Source organism: Calliphora vicina, chromosome 2 (assembly GCF_958450345.1).
Source record: "Calliphora vicina chromosome 2, idCalVici1.1, whole genome shotgun sequence".
Lineage (NCBI taxonomy): Eukaryota > Metazoa > Arthropoda > Insecta > Diptera > Calliphoridae > Calliphora > Calliphora vicina.
The window spans coordinates 56513854-56528442 of NC_088781.1; the positions used below are offsets into that span (position 1 = coordinate 56513854).

The 14589-nt window shown below is 32.6% G+C and overlaps 2 protein-coding genes across 2 annotated transcripts; both read left to right on the top strand.

Moving 5' to 3' along the window:
* The first annotated feature begins 4162 nt into the window (after nucleotides 1-4162).
* Nucleotides 4163-5966, top strand: LOC135950102 (chitinase-like protein Idgf3). Its single transcript, XM_065499615.1, has 3 exons — nucleotides 4163-4355; nucleotides 4425-4976; nucleotides 5048-5966. The coding sequence occupies exons 1-3, from the start codon at nucleotides 4247-4249 to the stop codon at nucleotides 5704-5706; spliced, it is 1320 nt and encodes a 439-aa protein (XP_065355687.1). The 5' UTR covers nucleotides 4163-4246; the 3' UTR covers nucleotides 5707-5966.
* A 5260-nt stretch (nucleotides 5967-11226) lies between these two features.
* LOC135951598 (chitinase-like protein Idgf3) lies at nucleotides 11227-12827 on the top strand. Its single transcript, XM_065501281.1, has 3 exons — nucleotides 11227-11409; nucleotides 11515-12066; nucleotides 12134-12827. The coding sequence occupies exons 1-3, from the start codon at nucleotides 11301-11303 to the stop codon at nucleotides 12766-12768; spliced, it is 1296 nt and encodes a 431-aa protein (XP_065357353.1). The 5' UTR covers nucleotides 11227-11300; the 3' UTR covers nucleotides 12769-12827.
* Nucleotides 12828-14589: the final 1762 nt, after the last annotated feature.

Below are 14589 nucleotides of genomic sequence, written 5' to 3' on the forward strand. Positions count from 1 at the left end.
GACTATGACTAGACTATGACTAGACTATGACTAGACTATGACTAGACTATGACTAGACTATGACTAGACTATGACTAGACTATGACTAGACTATGACTAGACTATGACTAGACTATGACTAGACTATGACTAGACTATGACTAGACTATGACTAGACTATGACTAGACTATGACTAGACTATGACTAGACTATGACTAGACTATGACTAGACTATGACTAGACTATGACTAGACTATGACTAGACTATGACTAGACTATGACTAGACTATGACTAGACTATGACTAGACTATGACTAGACTATGACTAGACTATGACTAGACTATGACTAGACTATGACTAGACTATGACTAGACTATGACTAGACTATGACTAGACTATGACTAGACTATGACTAGACTATGACTAGACTATGACTAGACTATGACTAGACTATGACTAGACTATGACTAGACTATGACTAGACTATGACTAGACTATGACTAGACTATGACTAGACTATGACTAGACTATGACTAGACTATGACTAGACTATGACTAGACTATGACTAGACTATGACTAGACTATGACTAGACTATGACTAGACTATGACTAGACTATGACTAGACTATGACTAGACTATGACTAGACTATGACTAGACTATGACTAGACTATGACTAGACTATGACTAGACTATGACTAGACTATGACTAGACTATGACTAGACTATGACTAGACTATGACTAGACTATGACTAGACTATGACTAGACTATGACTAGACTATGACTAGACTATGACTAGACTATGACTAGACTATGACTAGACTATGACTAGACTATGACTAGACTATGACTAGACTATGACTAGACTATGACTAGACTATGACTAGACTATGACTAGACTATGACTAGACTATGACTAGACTATGACTAGACTATGACTAGACTATGACTAGACTATGACTAGACTATGACTAGACTATGACTAGACTATGACTAGACTATGACTAGACTATGACTAGACTATGACTAGACTATGACTAGACTATGACTAGACTATGACTAGACTATGACTAGACTATGACTAGACTATGACTAGACTATGACTAGACTATGACTAGACTATGACTAGACTATGACTAGACTATGACTAGACTATGACTAGACTATGACTAGACTATGACTAGACTATGACTAGACTATGACTAGACTATGACTAGACTATGACTAGACTATGACTAGACTATGACTAGACTATGACTAGACTATGACTAGACTATGACTAGACTATGACTAGACTATGACTAGACTATGACTAGACTATGACTAGACTATGACTAGACTATGACTAGACTATGACTAGACTATGACTAGACTATGACTAGACTATGACTAGACTATGACTAGACTATGACTAGACTATGACTAGACTATGACTAGACTATGACTAGACTATGACTAGACTATGACTAGACTATGACTAGACTATGACTAGACTATGACTAGACTATGACTAGACTATGACTAGACTATGACTAGACTATGACTAGACTATGACTAGACTATGACTAGACTATGACTAGACTATGACTAGACTATGACTAGACTATGACTAGACTATGACTAGACTATGACTAGACTATGACTAGACTATGACTAGACTATGACTAGACTATGACTAGACTATGACTAGACTATGACTAGACTATGACTAGACTATGACTAGACTATGACTAGACTATGACTAGACTATGACTAGACTATGACTAGACTATGACTAGACTATGACTAGACTATGACTAGACTATGACTAGACTATGACTAGACTATGACTAGACTATGACTAGACTATGACTAGACTATGACTAGACTATGACTAGACTATGACTAGACTATGACTAGACTATGACTAGACTATGACTAGACTATGACTAGACTATGACTAGACTATGACTAGACTATGACTAGACTATGACTAGACTATGACTAGACTATGACTAGACTATGACTAGACTATGACTAGACTATGACTAGACTATGACTAGACTATGACTAGACTATGACTAGACTATGACTAGACTATGACTAGACTATGACTAGACTATGACTAGACTATGACTAGACTATGACTAGACTATGACTAGACTATGACTAGACTATGACTAGACTATGACTAGACTATGACTAGACTATGACTAGACTATGACTAGACTATGACTAGACTATGACTAGACTATGACTAGACTATGACTAGACTATGACTAGACTATGACTAGACTATGACTAGACTATGACTAGACTATGACTAGACTATGACTAGACTATGACTAGACTATGACTAGACTATGACTAGACTATGACTAGACTATGACTAGACTATGACTAGACTATGACTAGACTATGACTAGACTATGACTAGACTATGACTAGACTATGACTAGACTATGACTAGACTATGACTAGACTATGACTAGACTATGACTAGACTATGACTAGACTATGACTAGACTATGACTAGACTATGACTAGACTATGACTAGACTATGACTAGACTATGACTAGACTATGACTAGACTATGACTAGACTATGACTAGACTATGACTAGACTATGACTAGACTATGACTAGACTATGACTAGACTATGACTAGACTATGACTAGACTATGACTAGACTATGACTAGACTATGACTAGACTATGACTAGACTATGACTAGACTATGACTAGACTATGACTAGACTATGACTAGACTATGACTAGACTATGACTAGACTATGACTAGACTATGACTAGACTATGACTAGACTATGACTAGACTATGACTAGACTATGACTAGACTATGACTAGACTATGACTAGACTATGACTAGACTATGACTAGACTATGACTAGACTATGACTAGACTATGACTAGACTATGACTAGACTATGACTAGACTATGACTAGACTATGACTAGACTATGACTAGACTATGACTAGACTATGACTAGACTATGACTAGACTATGACTAGACTATGACTAGACTATGACTAGACTATGACTAGACTATGACTAGACTATGACTAGACTATGACTAGACTATGACTAGACTATGACTAGACTATGACTAGACTATGACTAGACTATGACTAGACTATGACTAGACTATGACTAGACTATGACTAGACTATGACTAGACTATGACTAGACTATGACTAGACTATGACTAGACTATGACTAGACTATGACTAGACTATGACTAGACTATGACTAGATTATGACTAGACTATGACTAGACTATGACTAGACTATGACTAGATTATGACTAGACTATGACTAGACTATGACTAGACTATGACTAGACTATGACTAGACTATGACTAGACTATGACTAGACTATGACTAGACTATGACTAGACTATGACTAGACTATGACTAGACTATGACTAGACTATGACTAGACTATGACTAGACTATGACTAGACTATGACTAGACTATGACTAGACTATGACTAGACTATGACTAGACTATGACTAGACTATGACTAGACTATGACTAGACTATGACTAGACTATGACTAGACTATGACTAGACTATGACTAGACTATGACTAGACTATGACTAGATAATACTTTTAGCTGCTGTTTATAATGGGGAAGCAAGACGTCGTAGCAGTATGCTGTAATTAGTAGTTATAATAAAATTTGGTTATAAAAAACTTGTCAAACCAAATTCTATAATTTCTAATAAATATTTTAGTATTCTTCAGATCGATAAGCATGATTTTATTGTACAATTTTATTGCAATTTTAAATCGATAATAATTCAAAAATATATATGTATGTAGACGTTGTTCATATAGAACGGGTTTGGTGATTTACATTTAAATGCGAGTGTTGTATTAATGAAGCTTTAACTCTCTGAGTTTATTCCTCACATTAATATTCCCAAAAGCTCAGCTTACATTTAAAATTCTCTAAAAGTCTATTTGTTTGTTTACTTATTTACGTTTCAATTGTCTACACACACAAATCACAACAAATCTTTTGTGTTCGCATAGAAAATCCCCCGTCAAACCCCGCACAGCACATTTCAACAAATGTTTGACCTCATAGAAATCAAAACACAGAACGAAATAAAAAACGTACTGATAACTTGTCATATAAACCAGACCGAGTTGACTGGCAATCGCAATAATTAATTTAGTTTCAGTTAAACAGTGATTGAAATCACAACTCGAGTTACAATTGAACGCAATAAGCAGTGAAGTGAACAGAAAAGATAATGAAATTTTGTTTGAGTGTGTTTTTGGCACTGGCCGTGTGTCAGCTGGCAATGGCTTTGGGTCCCAATATGGTGTGCTTTTATGATGCATCCAGTGTCGATAGAGATGGTAAATTAGTTTACATTTATAAAACCCCAAAAGTCGATGGTAATGAATTTATTGTTAATGTATTTTCAGGTTTAGCTAAGTTTTCAACAGCAGATTTTGAAATTGCTCTACAATTTTGCACCCATTTAATCTACGGTTATGCTGGCATTAATTCCGAGAATTTCCAATTAAAAAGTTTGAATACACAACGTGACCTGCAGAGACGTCATTTTGCCACTGTCACAGATTTAAAGGAGAAATTCCCTCATATTAAATTCCTGTTGAGTGTTGGAGGCGACAAAGATTTTGAAAGCCCCGAAAAATATGTGCAACTGTTGGAAGGTGATGCTGAGAAACATAGAATATTCGCTGAATCAGCTCGTGATCTATTGCGTAGTTATAATTTTGATGGTTTGGACTTGTCATTCCAATTGCCCCGTAATAAACCACGCAAGGTACACTCTAGTACTGGTAGTGCTTGGAAATCTTTCAAGAAACTATTCACTGGTGACTTTGTGGTGGACGAAAAAGCTGATGAACATAAGGAACAATTTACCAATTTCGTCAGCACTTTAAAATCAATATTTAATTCGAATAATCTGATGATCTCTTTAACCGTTTTGCCAAATGTGAATTCTACTTGTAAGTTATTGAAATCTAATTGAGTTATTTAAAAATTTGTTTATTGAAATTGCAAAAAATCTTTGTTTCAGGGTACTTTAATGCTCCAGCATTGGCGGGTCATTTGGATTTTGTTAATTTGGCTGCCTTTGATTTCACCACTCCTTCACGCAATCCCGAAGAAGCTGATTATACCGCCCCTCTTTATCCCATTGCTTTGGAAGGCAATCGCCAGCCTCATTACAATGTTGATTACCAAGTTGACTATTGGATTTCCCAGCGTTTCCCTCATAACAAACTTAATGTTGGCGTTGCCAGTTACGGTCGTGCTTGGAAAACGACATCAGATTCAAATGCTGAAGGTTTTCCCATTGTCTCAAACACAAATGGTGCTGCTGATCCCGGACCACAAACAAAACAAGGCGGTCTTTTGGACTGGGCTGAAGTTTGTTTAAAATTACCTAACCCCTCCAATGTCGGCAGAACGGGTGCAGATGCTCCTTTACGTCGTGTTGCTGATCCCACCAAGAAATACGGTACTTATGCTTTCCGTCCCGCCGATGAGAATGGTGAACATGGCATGTGGGTGAGTTATGAGGATCCCGATACTGCTTCCACTAAGGCTGCCTATGCCAAGACTCGTGGTTTGGGAGGTGTTGCTTTGTTCGATTTAAGTCTAGATGATTTCAATGGCCAGTGTACGGGCGATAAATTCCCCATGTTAAGAGCCATTAAATATAGATTATTGTAAATATCTGTTTGTTATTTATAAAATATTGTTAAAGCTAAACAAAAAATGATATCACTTAAAATGTGAACCAAGTTTGAAGTTTAAAGCTTTTGCTAAATTTTAACAAAAAAGCATATCGCATTCATCTATAACAAACAACTTTTACATGAATTCTTAGAAATTATAAGAAATGTTAATAGGAATTAAACTTCTTAGAAATTAAAAAAACTTTTTGTACATAAATTAATAAATAAAAACACGTTAACAATTTATAATTAAAATTGATAAATATCATTTGTGATTGTTTAAAATTTAAGGTTTTTAATAACTAAATAAGGGTAGATTGAATGTCATTGCAAAAAAAAAATCTCCTGAATTTTGGGAAGATCGGCTTATAATTGACTATAGAGCTGTAATAAATTTGTATATAATGCTCTAAACACTCTATATTACTGATTTTCATTAATATATTGTTTTTTCGCTGTTAGGGTGCGAAATCAGCCTCCGGGTCTGATTTGTCTCAATTGTTTTAAATGCACTAACATCTTGTCTTGTGAAAATATGACTTTATTTAACATCTTCTATTGTTGGAAAATGATATCAGTTTATCAATTAATTTAAAACAAGTATCTATCCATGAGAGAACATGTATGTTTGGGTTAGTTGCGTGATCTGGCGCAGAGTGATTAAAAGCTTTCAATTCCAAAACTGTACCCTCCAAGGCCTGGATTTTGAATTAACTTTACAGTCACATAGAATTTTCGGTTCAAAATGGTATACTGGAAATAAACCTCTGATTTGTTATTGTAAAGCCAACTAACTTTTGAAAAAAATAGTCAACAAAATTTTTGATTTTGCAAAAAAAAGTCAAAAATTGTATGTGATGAGTTTCAAAACATTTATTTTGATAGATATCCAACTTGCATCCCACTAAGCGACCAAATAGGTCTTCAAGGAAAATATCTAAGCTTTATTTTGGGAAAAAAGGGCTCATTTTGAAAAAAGTCAAAGAAGCTTTGATTTCGGAAAAAAAAATTTAACATTTTTTATTTTTTTTTGAAAGATTGAAGAACTAGCTATCTAAAATATTTGGGACACATTTTGCTTAGAACAATAGGTAAAAAATTACATGGATGAGAAAAACACCTGCTTGGCCAAAATGTAAAATGTTAACCCCCTCTAACTCAGAAAAATTGTGTGAATTACTATCCAATAGAACTAAACTTGGTGCAAATTTCATCACGATCGGAAGACATCGATTTCAAAAGTTGATTCACTTGACATGAAGTCCTTCATTAACATTCTGGAATATTTAAGATATTTCTGAGCAAAAAAGTACTCTCCTGTTGTGACTTTTATATGGGGGGCTAAATAACTTCCTTAGTTGTAATATTACGTGTAAATATGGATTTTTTTTGCACATTTTGCATAAAAATGTATTATTAATATAACAGATTTTCTCATTTCTGTCAGAATACATTAGCAATTCAACAATATTAATGTTATTACACCCATCACGAAAAAGATTGATTTTGACATTCATTTGTTGAATTATTCATAAGAATTTATATTCTGGGTTGTAATAAAATTTTAAGACTATCTAGCTATTTCCGTCCATCTGTTGAAGGCACGATAGGGCCTACAGTTAAGGACTTAGGGGATGAGATTTTCCTCAAATATTTTTTATTGATCAGAAATGTGTGGTATCGATTGTCACACTGATTTTTAGAAGATCGGCTCATAATTGGTCATAGTCCACTTCCGGTTTATATTGGTACTGCGCATATAAGATTCGAATATAACACTCTTACTTGTTTGGAGTCGTAATTTATGCATGAAAAAAAATATTTTTTTAATTAGTGTTAGACAGACATTTTGTTCAAACAATTTATAATGGATTATTTTATTCATTTTTACTGTTTCTCATCAAAATTTCATCAATCTAGGACCTTCCCTATATGCATTTAGGCGAATATTGCTCAAGAGTTTTATTAGGATCATAAATAGGGGTCGGATTTTCATACATTTATTATTGGAAAATATAGTGACCTAAAAATTTAAAAAATATGCACTTATATTTTTGTGCAGAAACATAACATAATTAACTATGAATCGCGCAATGTCCAAAAAATAATACAACATTGTTCCCAGCAGTTAGGAATTTTTAAATTATACCAGGAATTAAATAGCTAAAGTTTTAATATTATAATTGTTCTTCTGAGAAAACGATGGATATATTAATTATATCTTGGTATGAATACTTTAATGGTCAATATTTTGATCGTGATGTAAAGTAGCATACAACCTTATTTTTGATTTCGTAATAACCAAGCAGTTAAGGAAGTAGTAAATGTAGTCCTTATAGACACAAATTGTCACTAATATCTTGGCTGACTCCAATTTATATATTTTGGGTCACTGCTGGAAAATGCTTGTAAGGAGCAATAAATGAGTATGTGGAGTTACAAAATCTTTAAATAACGAAATCACTTTTAAATCGGAATTGCAATGAAAACAATTATGAATGTTTTCGATACATTTAATGAATTTTTAATACTTTGAAAAAATCTAAACTTTTTTGAAGCAAAATGTTTTGAAATGTCAATAAATATGCATTTTGAAGTAAAATATAACAAAATATGCATTATCAATAAAATATGCACTAACAAATCGATGCCATTTTACAGATAAATGTGCGATTCGGATAGATAATTAGTCTACATTGTATTTGGACGTTCGAGAAAAAACATGCATTTGCATATAAATCCGCCCCCTAGTCATAAATATATAAACTTTTCTGGGTCTATGACCGATATTTTGAACGCAATGACAAACCAAATATAATTTGCATATTTTTGGTTGTGAGTATAAAGAAAAATATTTGCATGGATAACAAAATTGATTGCCAACAAGTTTTTGTGTAAAAAAAAAATACGAAATTGGCTCATTTTGATGCAAATTGCTGGAAAAGTCGATTTTTCGCCTATTCGTTTATTATCATTAATATAGACAATATGGATATCTAATGATAGATATTTCAAAGTCCATTGCAACGATATATGTAAGGTTATATATATAACGATATATCGAGCCCTTAGCGCCAAATTATTGTAAGCGACAAACACACAAATTTTACAGGAGAAGATTTTTTTTGATTATTTTGAAATTTATACGTAGAATTAAAAATGTTATGATGCGATATAATATAATTTCGTTCAAGCTATTTATCTATTTTTCAAAAACATTTATAACAATAAAAAATTCATGGAATACTTTATAGAAAAATATGACAAAAATGTTTTTTATTGAATTTTTGCATAGATAACAATTTTTCGAATTGAAATTAAATTTTTATTTATAAATAGTTTTTAATAAAATCTACAGTTATGTAGATTTTTCTATTTAAAATGTAAAAATAAAAACGAATTTTGAAATTTATTATCAGCAAACCCGCAATTCCCAAAAAAGTGTCGAAAAATTCAAAAAATTTTAATTTTTAGTTTTTTGGCTATCCATACCAGGGTCGGGGTTATCGGGACCCTTTACAAAATAATTAGAAACATATTGAGCCACCTATAAGCGGTTATTATATTTTGATATCGGATACGCGATTTGAGAAATTTTGCCCTAAAACTTTATTTTACATAAAAAATAGGTGTTTTTTGAAAGGACCTGGTCCGCTCGGTAACAACAATTTTGAAATTAGTTTTCCTTTAAAATATTTTATGAGAACTTAGCTTTCAGAAAGTAGAAATTCCTTATACATCCTCTTAGAAATTTTTTGCTATAACTCAAAAAGAAAAAAAGTTCTTTTTTCCCAAAAAATTAGCGAAAAATCGCCTTTTTAAAATTTTTTAAATTCAAATCCATATAACTTTGGACTTAGTCATTAATTTTAAACAATTCTTTTTCCATTTGACACATACATATGTTCTTAGTCCAATAAAGGAAAACTGGAGGAAATCGGGAAATATTTAGATACGCTGTTATCAAAAAACTGGACTAGGGTGGGTAAAAATGTTGAAAGTTTAATTTTCAAATGCGAATATCTCCTAAGCTATAATAGATAATTGATAGCTACAACGAGGTTTTTTGTAGTGCTCGATGAGAAGATGCTATATGTAATGTAATGTAACATACCCGAGGTGTCCTACTTTGAGAGCCCTTGGTCGCGCCCCTGGTGGGCCCATGAGCTCCACGTTCAAAACTTAAACTCGACAACATTTCTTCTTTGCGCATGTGAAATTTCATTCAAACTAATCTAAACATTTAGAAGTTACAGATTTATTTCCCTCTTTTTTTTCTATACCACTGTGTGTCGCTTACGATAAAATTTGTTCACTGTGAAATATAAACATTGACTTACGATTAAATCTTACCCCCTATATTTTTGATGTTATTAACAATTTTGTTATTCTGAGAACGCTAAAACATCAGTCGGTCCATAAAATTTTAATTTCTGCAATAAAACTAAAATTTTAAAAATGTCGCTTACGATAATTTGGCGCTAAGGGCTCGATATATAAGTTGGGCCTAAATCGAGAAAAATATTTTTGAACCCGATTTTTTTTTTCTAATAAATAAATACATTTTTTTTTTAAATAAAAAAAAAATAAAAACAATTTCGAAAAAAAAAACATTTATTTAAATTTTGTTTACCTAAAATATATAAAGTTTGTATTTTAAAGTATACTTTGGTGTATATAAGATTCGGCACAGCCAAATATCGTCCCCTCAATAAAGCAATAGTGTATAAGCATATACACCATTATTGCATAATAAGAATCTATATAACTGATTCTATATGTGGTCAAAATCAATTGAAATATCAATTGAAATATTACTTTTCTTCCAGATGTATACTAACACAAAAATTCTAAACTCAATTATTTGGAAATGGCAAAAAAATGATACACTATTGTTTTATTGAGGGGACGATATTGATCGCTTACTTGTTTATATACATATTTTCTAGGTACAGAACTCAGAATTCGATATATGGACTGATTTTGGTTATTGAATTGAATATTTCAGATATATTGATGCGAACAAAATCACAAATGGTTACATGGACAGGCGAAAATTGTTATATTGATAACCTACATATAAGGATCCAGAATAAGGTCTCAAATGAATTGTTGTTATTACAAACATGTCACTACTCATGTATAACAATGAATGAAGAACTGATTTCGAGAGAAATGGGTACACTAAAAGGTAGATGGGATTTATCTACATAACTAAGGTGGTGTAGGGTATAAAAAACTACAATATTTTGCCAACTAAAATTCACCACAACTTTTCGTTGCAGCTCTTTTATCCACATGAAATTTGTAAAATGCGTTTATGAAAAAATAAGTATCTATTTAAGTTCTCCAAAAGCTCTGCAAAGTTTCTATTATTTAGCTTTAAACTTAAATCAGTTTTACTGTTTACATACATATATTAAAAATGTGTGACCTGTAGCCAAAAAAATAAGACATCTTATCAGTCAGTTTTGCTAAATTACTAATAAATAAACTTTGGAATAGAGACTCAAAAACGATTCAGTTGACTATCAAACGAAGTGAGAGCAACATCTTGGAAATTGTTAGAGCTAAACACAAAACAAAATAATGAAATTATTTTTAAATTTAAGTGTGACACTAATATTGTGTCATTTAGCAAACGCTTTAGGGCCATACACGGTTTGTTTCTACGATGCTTCCAGTGTGGAGAGAGAAGGTAAATAAATAGTTGGAAATATCTATATAAATATGTATGTATTTATAATGCTAATTGATTTTGTTTATTTTTCATTGTTATCAATTTGAATACATTCTCTCTTAGGTTTAGCCAAATTGTCACTTGACAATTTAGAAACAGCTTTGACTTTTTGCACTCATTTGGTGTACGGTTATGTGGGTCTCAATCCAGAAACTTTCCGTTTGGCTTCCTTAAATAATGCTCGTGATGTCAAGGGTAGACATTTCCTTAAGGTTACCTATTTAAAGGAGAAGTATCCATATGTTAAGTTCTTATTGAGTGTGGGTGGTGACAAAGATCTGGGTGGTTCTGACAAATATATACAATTGTTGGAGGGTGGCCAAGAAAAACAACAAAATTTCATTGATTCAGCTAAATATTTGGTGAGAAGTTTAAATTTCGATGGCTTGGATTTGGCCTTCCAATTGCCACAAAACAAGCCACGTAAAGTTCACTCATCTTTTGGCATGACTTGGAAATCTACGAAAAAACTATTTACCGGTGACTATGTAGTTGATAAAAATGCCGACGAACATAAACAGCAATTTACCGAATTGGTCAAGAATCTGAAAACATCATTTGCTGAGAATGATTTGTTATTGAGTTTAACCGTACTGCCCAATGTAAATTCATCATGTAAGTTAGAAAGTTTAGATAAAAATAGGCACATCTTTTAAAACTTTCAATTTCTTTTTTCAATCAGGGTATTTTAATGTTCCCGCTTTAATTAATCAATTGGATTTTGTTAATTTGGCTGCATTTGATTTCACCACACCCGAACGTAATCCTCATGAAGCAGACTATACCGCCCCTTTGTATGCACCCACATTAGAGGGTAATCGCCAGCCTCACTATAATGTAGATCAACAAGTCGAGCATTGGACCTCCGAACGTTTCCCTAAAACTAAAATCAATGTGGGCATTGCTGCTTATGGTCGTGCTTGGAAAATGACTTTGGACTCCAAAACTGAGGGTTTCCCCATTATTGCCTCCACTGAGGGTGCTGCTGAGGCCGGTCCCCAAACAAAAGTTTCTGGCCTTTTAAGTTATCCCGAAATCTGCTTAAAATTGCAACCCAAAGGTGAATATGTTTTGCGTCGTTTTGCTGATCCCACCAAAAAACACGGTACTTATGCATTCCATGCTGCTGATAAGGATGGTGAACATGGTACCTGGGTTAGCTATGATGATCCTGAAGTAGCGGCCACTAAAGCGGCTTATGTCACCTCTAAAGGTTTGGGTGGTGTGGCTTTATTTGATTTGAGTATGGATGATTTTCGCGGTCAGTGCACTGGGGATAAGTTTCCCATATTGAGGGCTATTAAATATAAATTATAAATGTTTGGCCAAAAAATTTGATTTGCATTGAATAAAGTGAATAAAATTTTATTTAACAATTTTAATTTTTTTTTTGGAATCACAAAAAATACAAATGAACTGTTTGGAATATTAATAGACGTGAGACTTTCAGAATATTGAATGCGGGAATGAACAATTTCAACATTGGAGGTTTAACAAGATAATTATGAATGTTCAAGTCATTTGTATGGGAACTGGGGACAAATGTAGCCCAATTTCCACTATACTTTACAGTATAATTTCAGGGTATTTAGAACTAATTTAAATTGTTGCAAATTGTCTAATGCGAGCACACAATCATCATCATAATATTAATAGGCAAGTTGATTTCTTTAGACCCCTTTTACGCTCAAATTATACATTCAATTTGGGCAAGAAATATACCATTTTAAAGGGATTTATTCACAGAAGTGCAGAATATATATGTTATTGAAATCGGTTCAGTTTTTTAGGAGTTATAAGCGTTTAAAGATGTTACTAACACATATGCAAAAACGTGTACATGTGAACATTAAGCTAAAAAGTGAACAAAGCAATGCGTGTTTATCCAATTTGTTGTAGTAAATAAATAAGAGAAACAATTAAACTGTATTGATTTTGCTCTGTTTTAAGTGAGAGTTGTTATAGAAAACAAAGAAGAAGACTTTAGTAATTTAAAGTCACTTAAAAAAATATATTTTGAAGGTGTTATTCTTATTTTTTAAATTAAACAAAATTTCCATTCAAAATTTCTTTTATAAACCTTTGACAAATTTAAAAACTGTTTATGCATATTGTTATGCTGTTATGTTATGCATGTGTAAATAGTTATTTTTTAATATGTGCAGAAATATAATTGTGACGGTTTTCAAACTTTATACGAATCAATTACTTATCACTGCATGAAGTTTAATCAAAAATGAGACGGGTCGGAAAAAATAGTAAGTTGCCTCCCATACAAAGTAAATAGATATTTCTAAATATTTTGTGAACTATAATTGCAAGATTATTCAAACTTAGTCTAAATGGCTCTTTTATAATTTTGCATAGTTTCGCTGAAATTGTTCGGGATTGGAATAGTGTGCGTGGCTTACCCTTTAAAAAGTATATAATTCATTTCGAATATCTGTAGAACTATAATTGTAAAGGTGTTTAAACTTTTAGCGAATTAATTTCTTATTACTGTGCGGAGTTTAGCTGAATATAGCCGGAATTAGGTTAGAGGGAATAGCACCCAAAATGGGAGGGGTGGGAAAAGGAGGTGAGTCACGTACCATACAAAGTAATAATAACAAGGTTCTTCAAACTTTGTCCGCATAGCTCTCTTACCATTTTACACAGATTGACTGAAAATAGTCGGGATTGCATTAGTGGTTGTGGCACAAAGTGAATAATTAATTTTGAATATCTGGAGAACTAACTATAATTCTAAAAGTATTTAAACTCTGTATCAAGCAATTTATTGCCATTCTACGGAGGTTAGCTAAAAATGAATTTATTCCTGTTCCCTTTTCGAAGTTTAGCTAAGACTGATCGGCTTGGTAGGAATTACCTCTCCCTTATAAAGGAAAGTTAAAGTAAAGATTGATATTTACATAAAAGGTTCAAAAGTGGGTGGGATCAGAGCAGTGGAGTGGTATCTCCCACACAGAATTAGTTAGTTATTTTCGTATTTCCATTCATATTTTATTAATTTTACTAGGGTAGGGGTAGCGAAGTGCACCGGGTTATGCTAGTTTATTAAAATAAGTGAAAATTTTTAAAAAGCGTTAAATTTTGTTTTCATTTGTAAATCACCATATAATTTTCAGCCAATAAATA

Excerpts from the sequence above, each read along its gene's own strand:
- LOC135950102 (XM_065499615.1), top strand. The coding sequence starts at position 4,247 with ATGAAATTTTGTTTGAGTGTGTTTTTGGCACTGGCCGTGTGTCAGCTG. Across the intron at positions 4,356-4,424 it reads ATCCAGTGTCGATAGAGATG|GTTTAGCTAAGTTTTCAACA; the intron begins GTAAATTAGTTT and ends ATGTATTTTCAG. Across the intron at positions 4,977-5,047 it reads GCCAAATGTGAATTCTACTT|GGTACTTTAATGCTCCAGCA; the intron begins GTAAGTTATTGA and ends TCTTTGTTTCAG.
- LOC135951598 (XM_065501281.1), top strand. The coding sequence starts at position 11,301 with ATGAAATTATTTTTAAATTTAAGTGTGACACTAATATTGTGTCATTTA. Across the intron at positions 11,410-11,514 it reads TTCCAGTGTGGAGAGAGAAG|GTTTAGCCAAATTGTCACTT; the intron begins GTAAATAAATAG and ends ATTCTCTCTTAG. Across the intron at positions 12,067-12,133 it reads GCCCAATGTAAATTCATCAT|GGTATTTTAATGTTCCCGCT; the intron begins GTAAGTTAGAAA and ends TTTTTCAATCAG.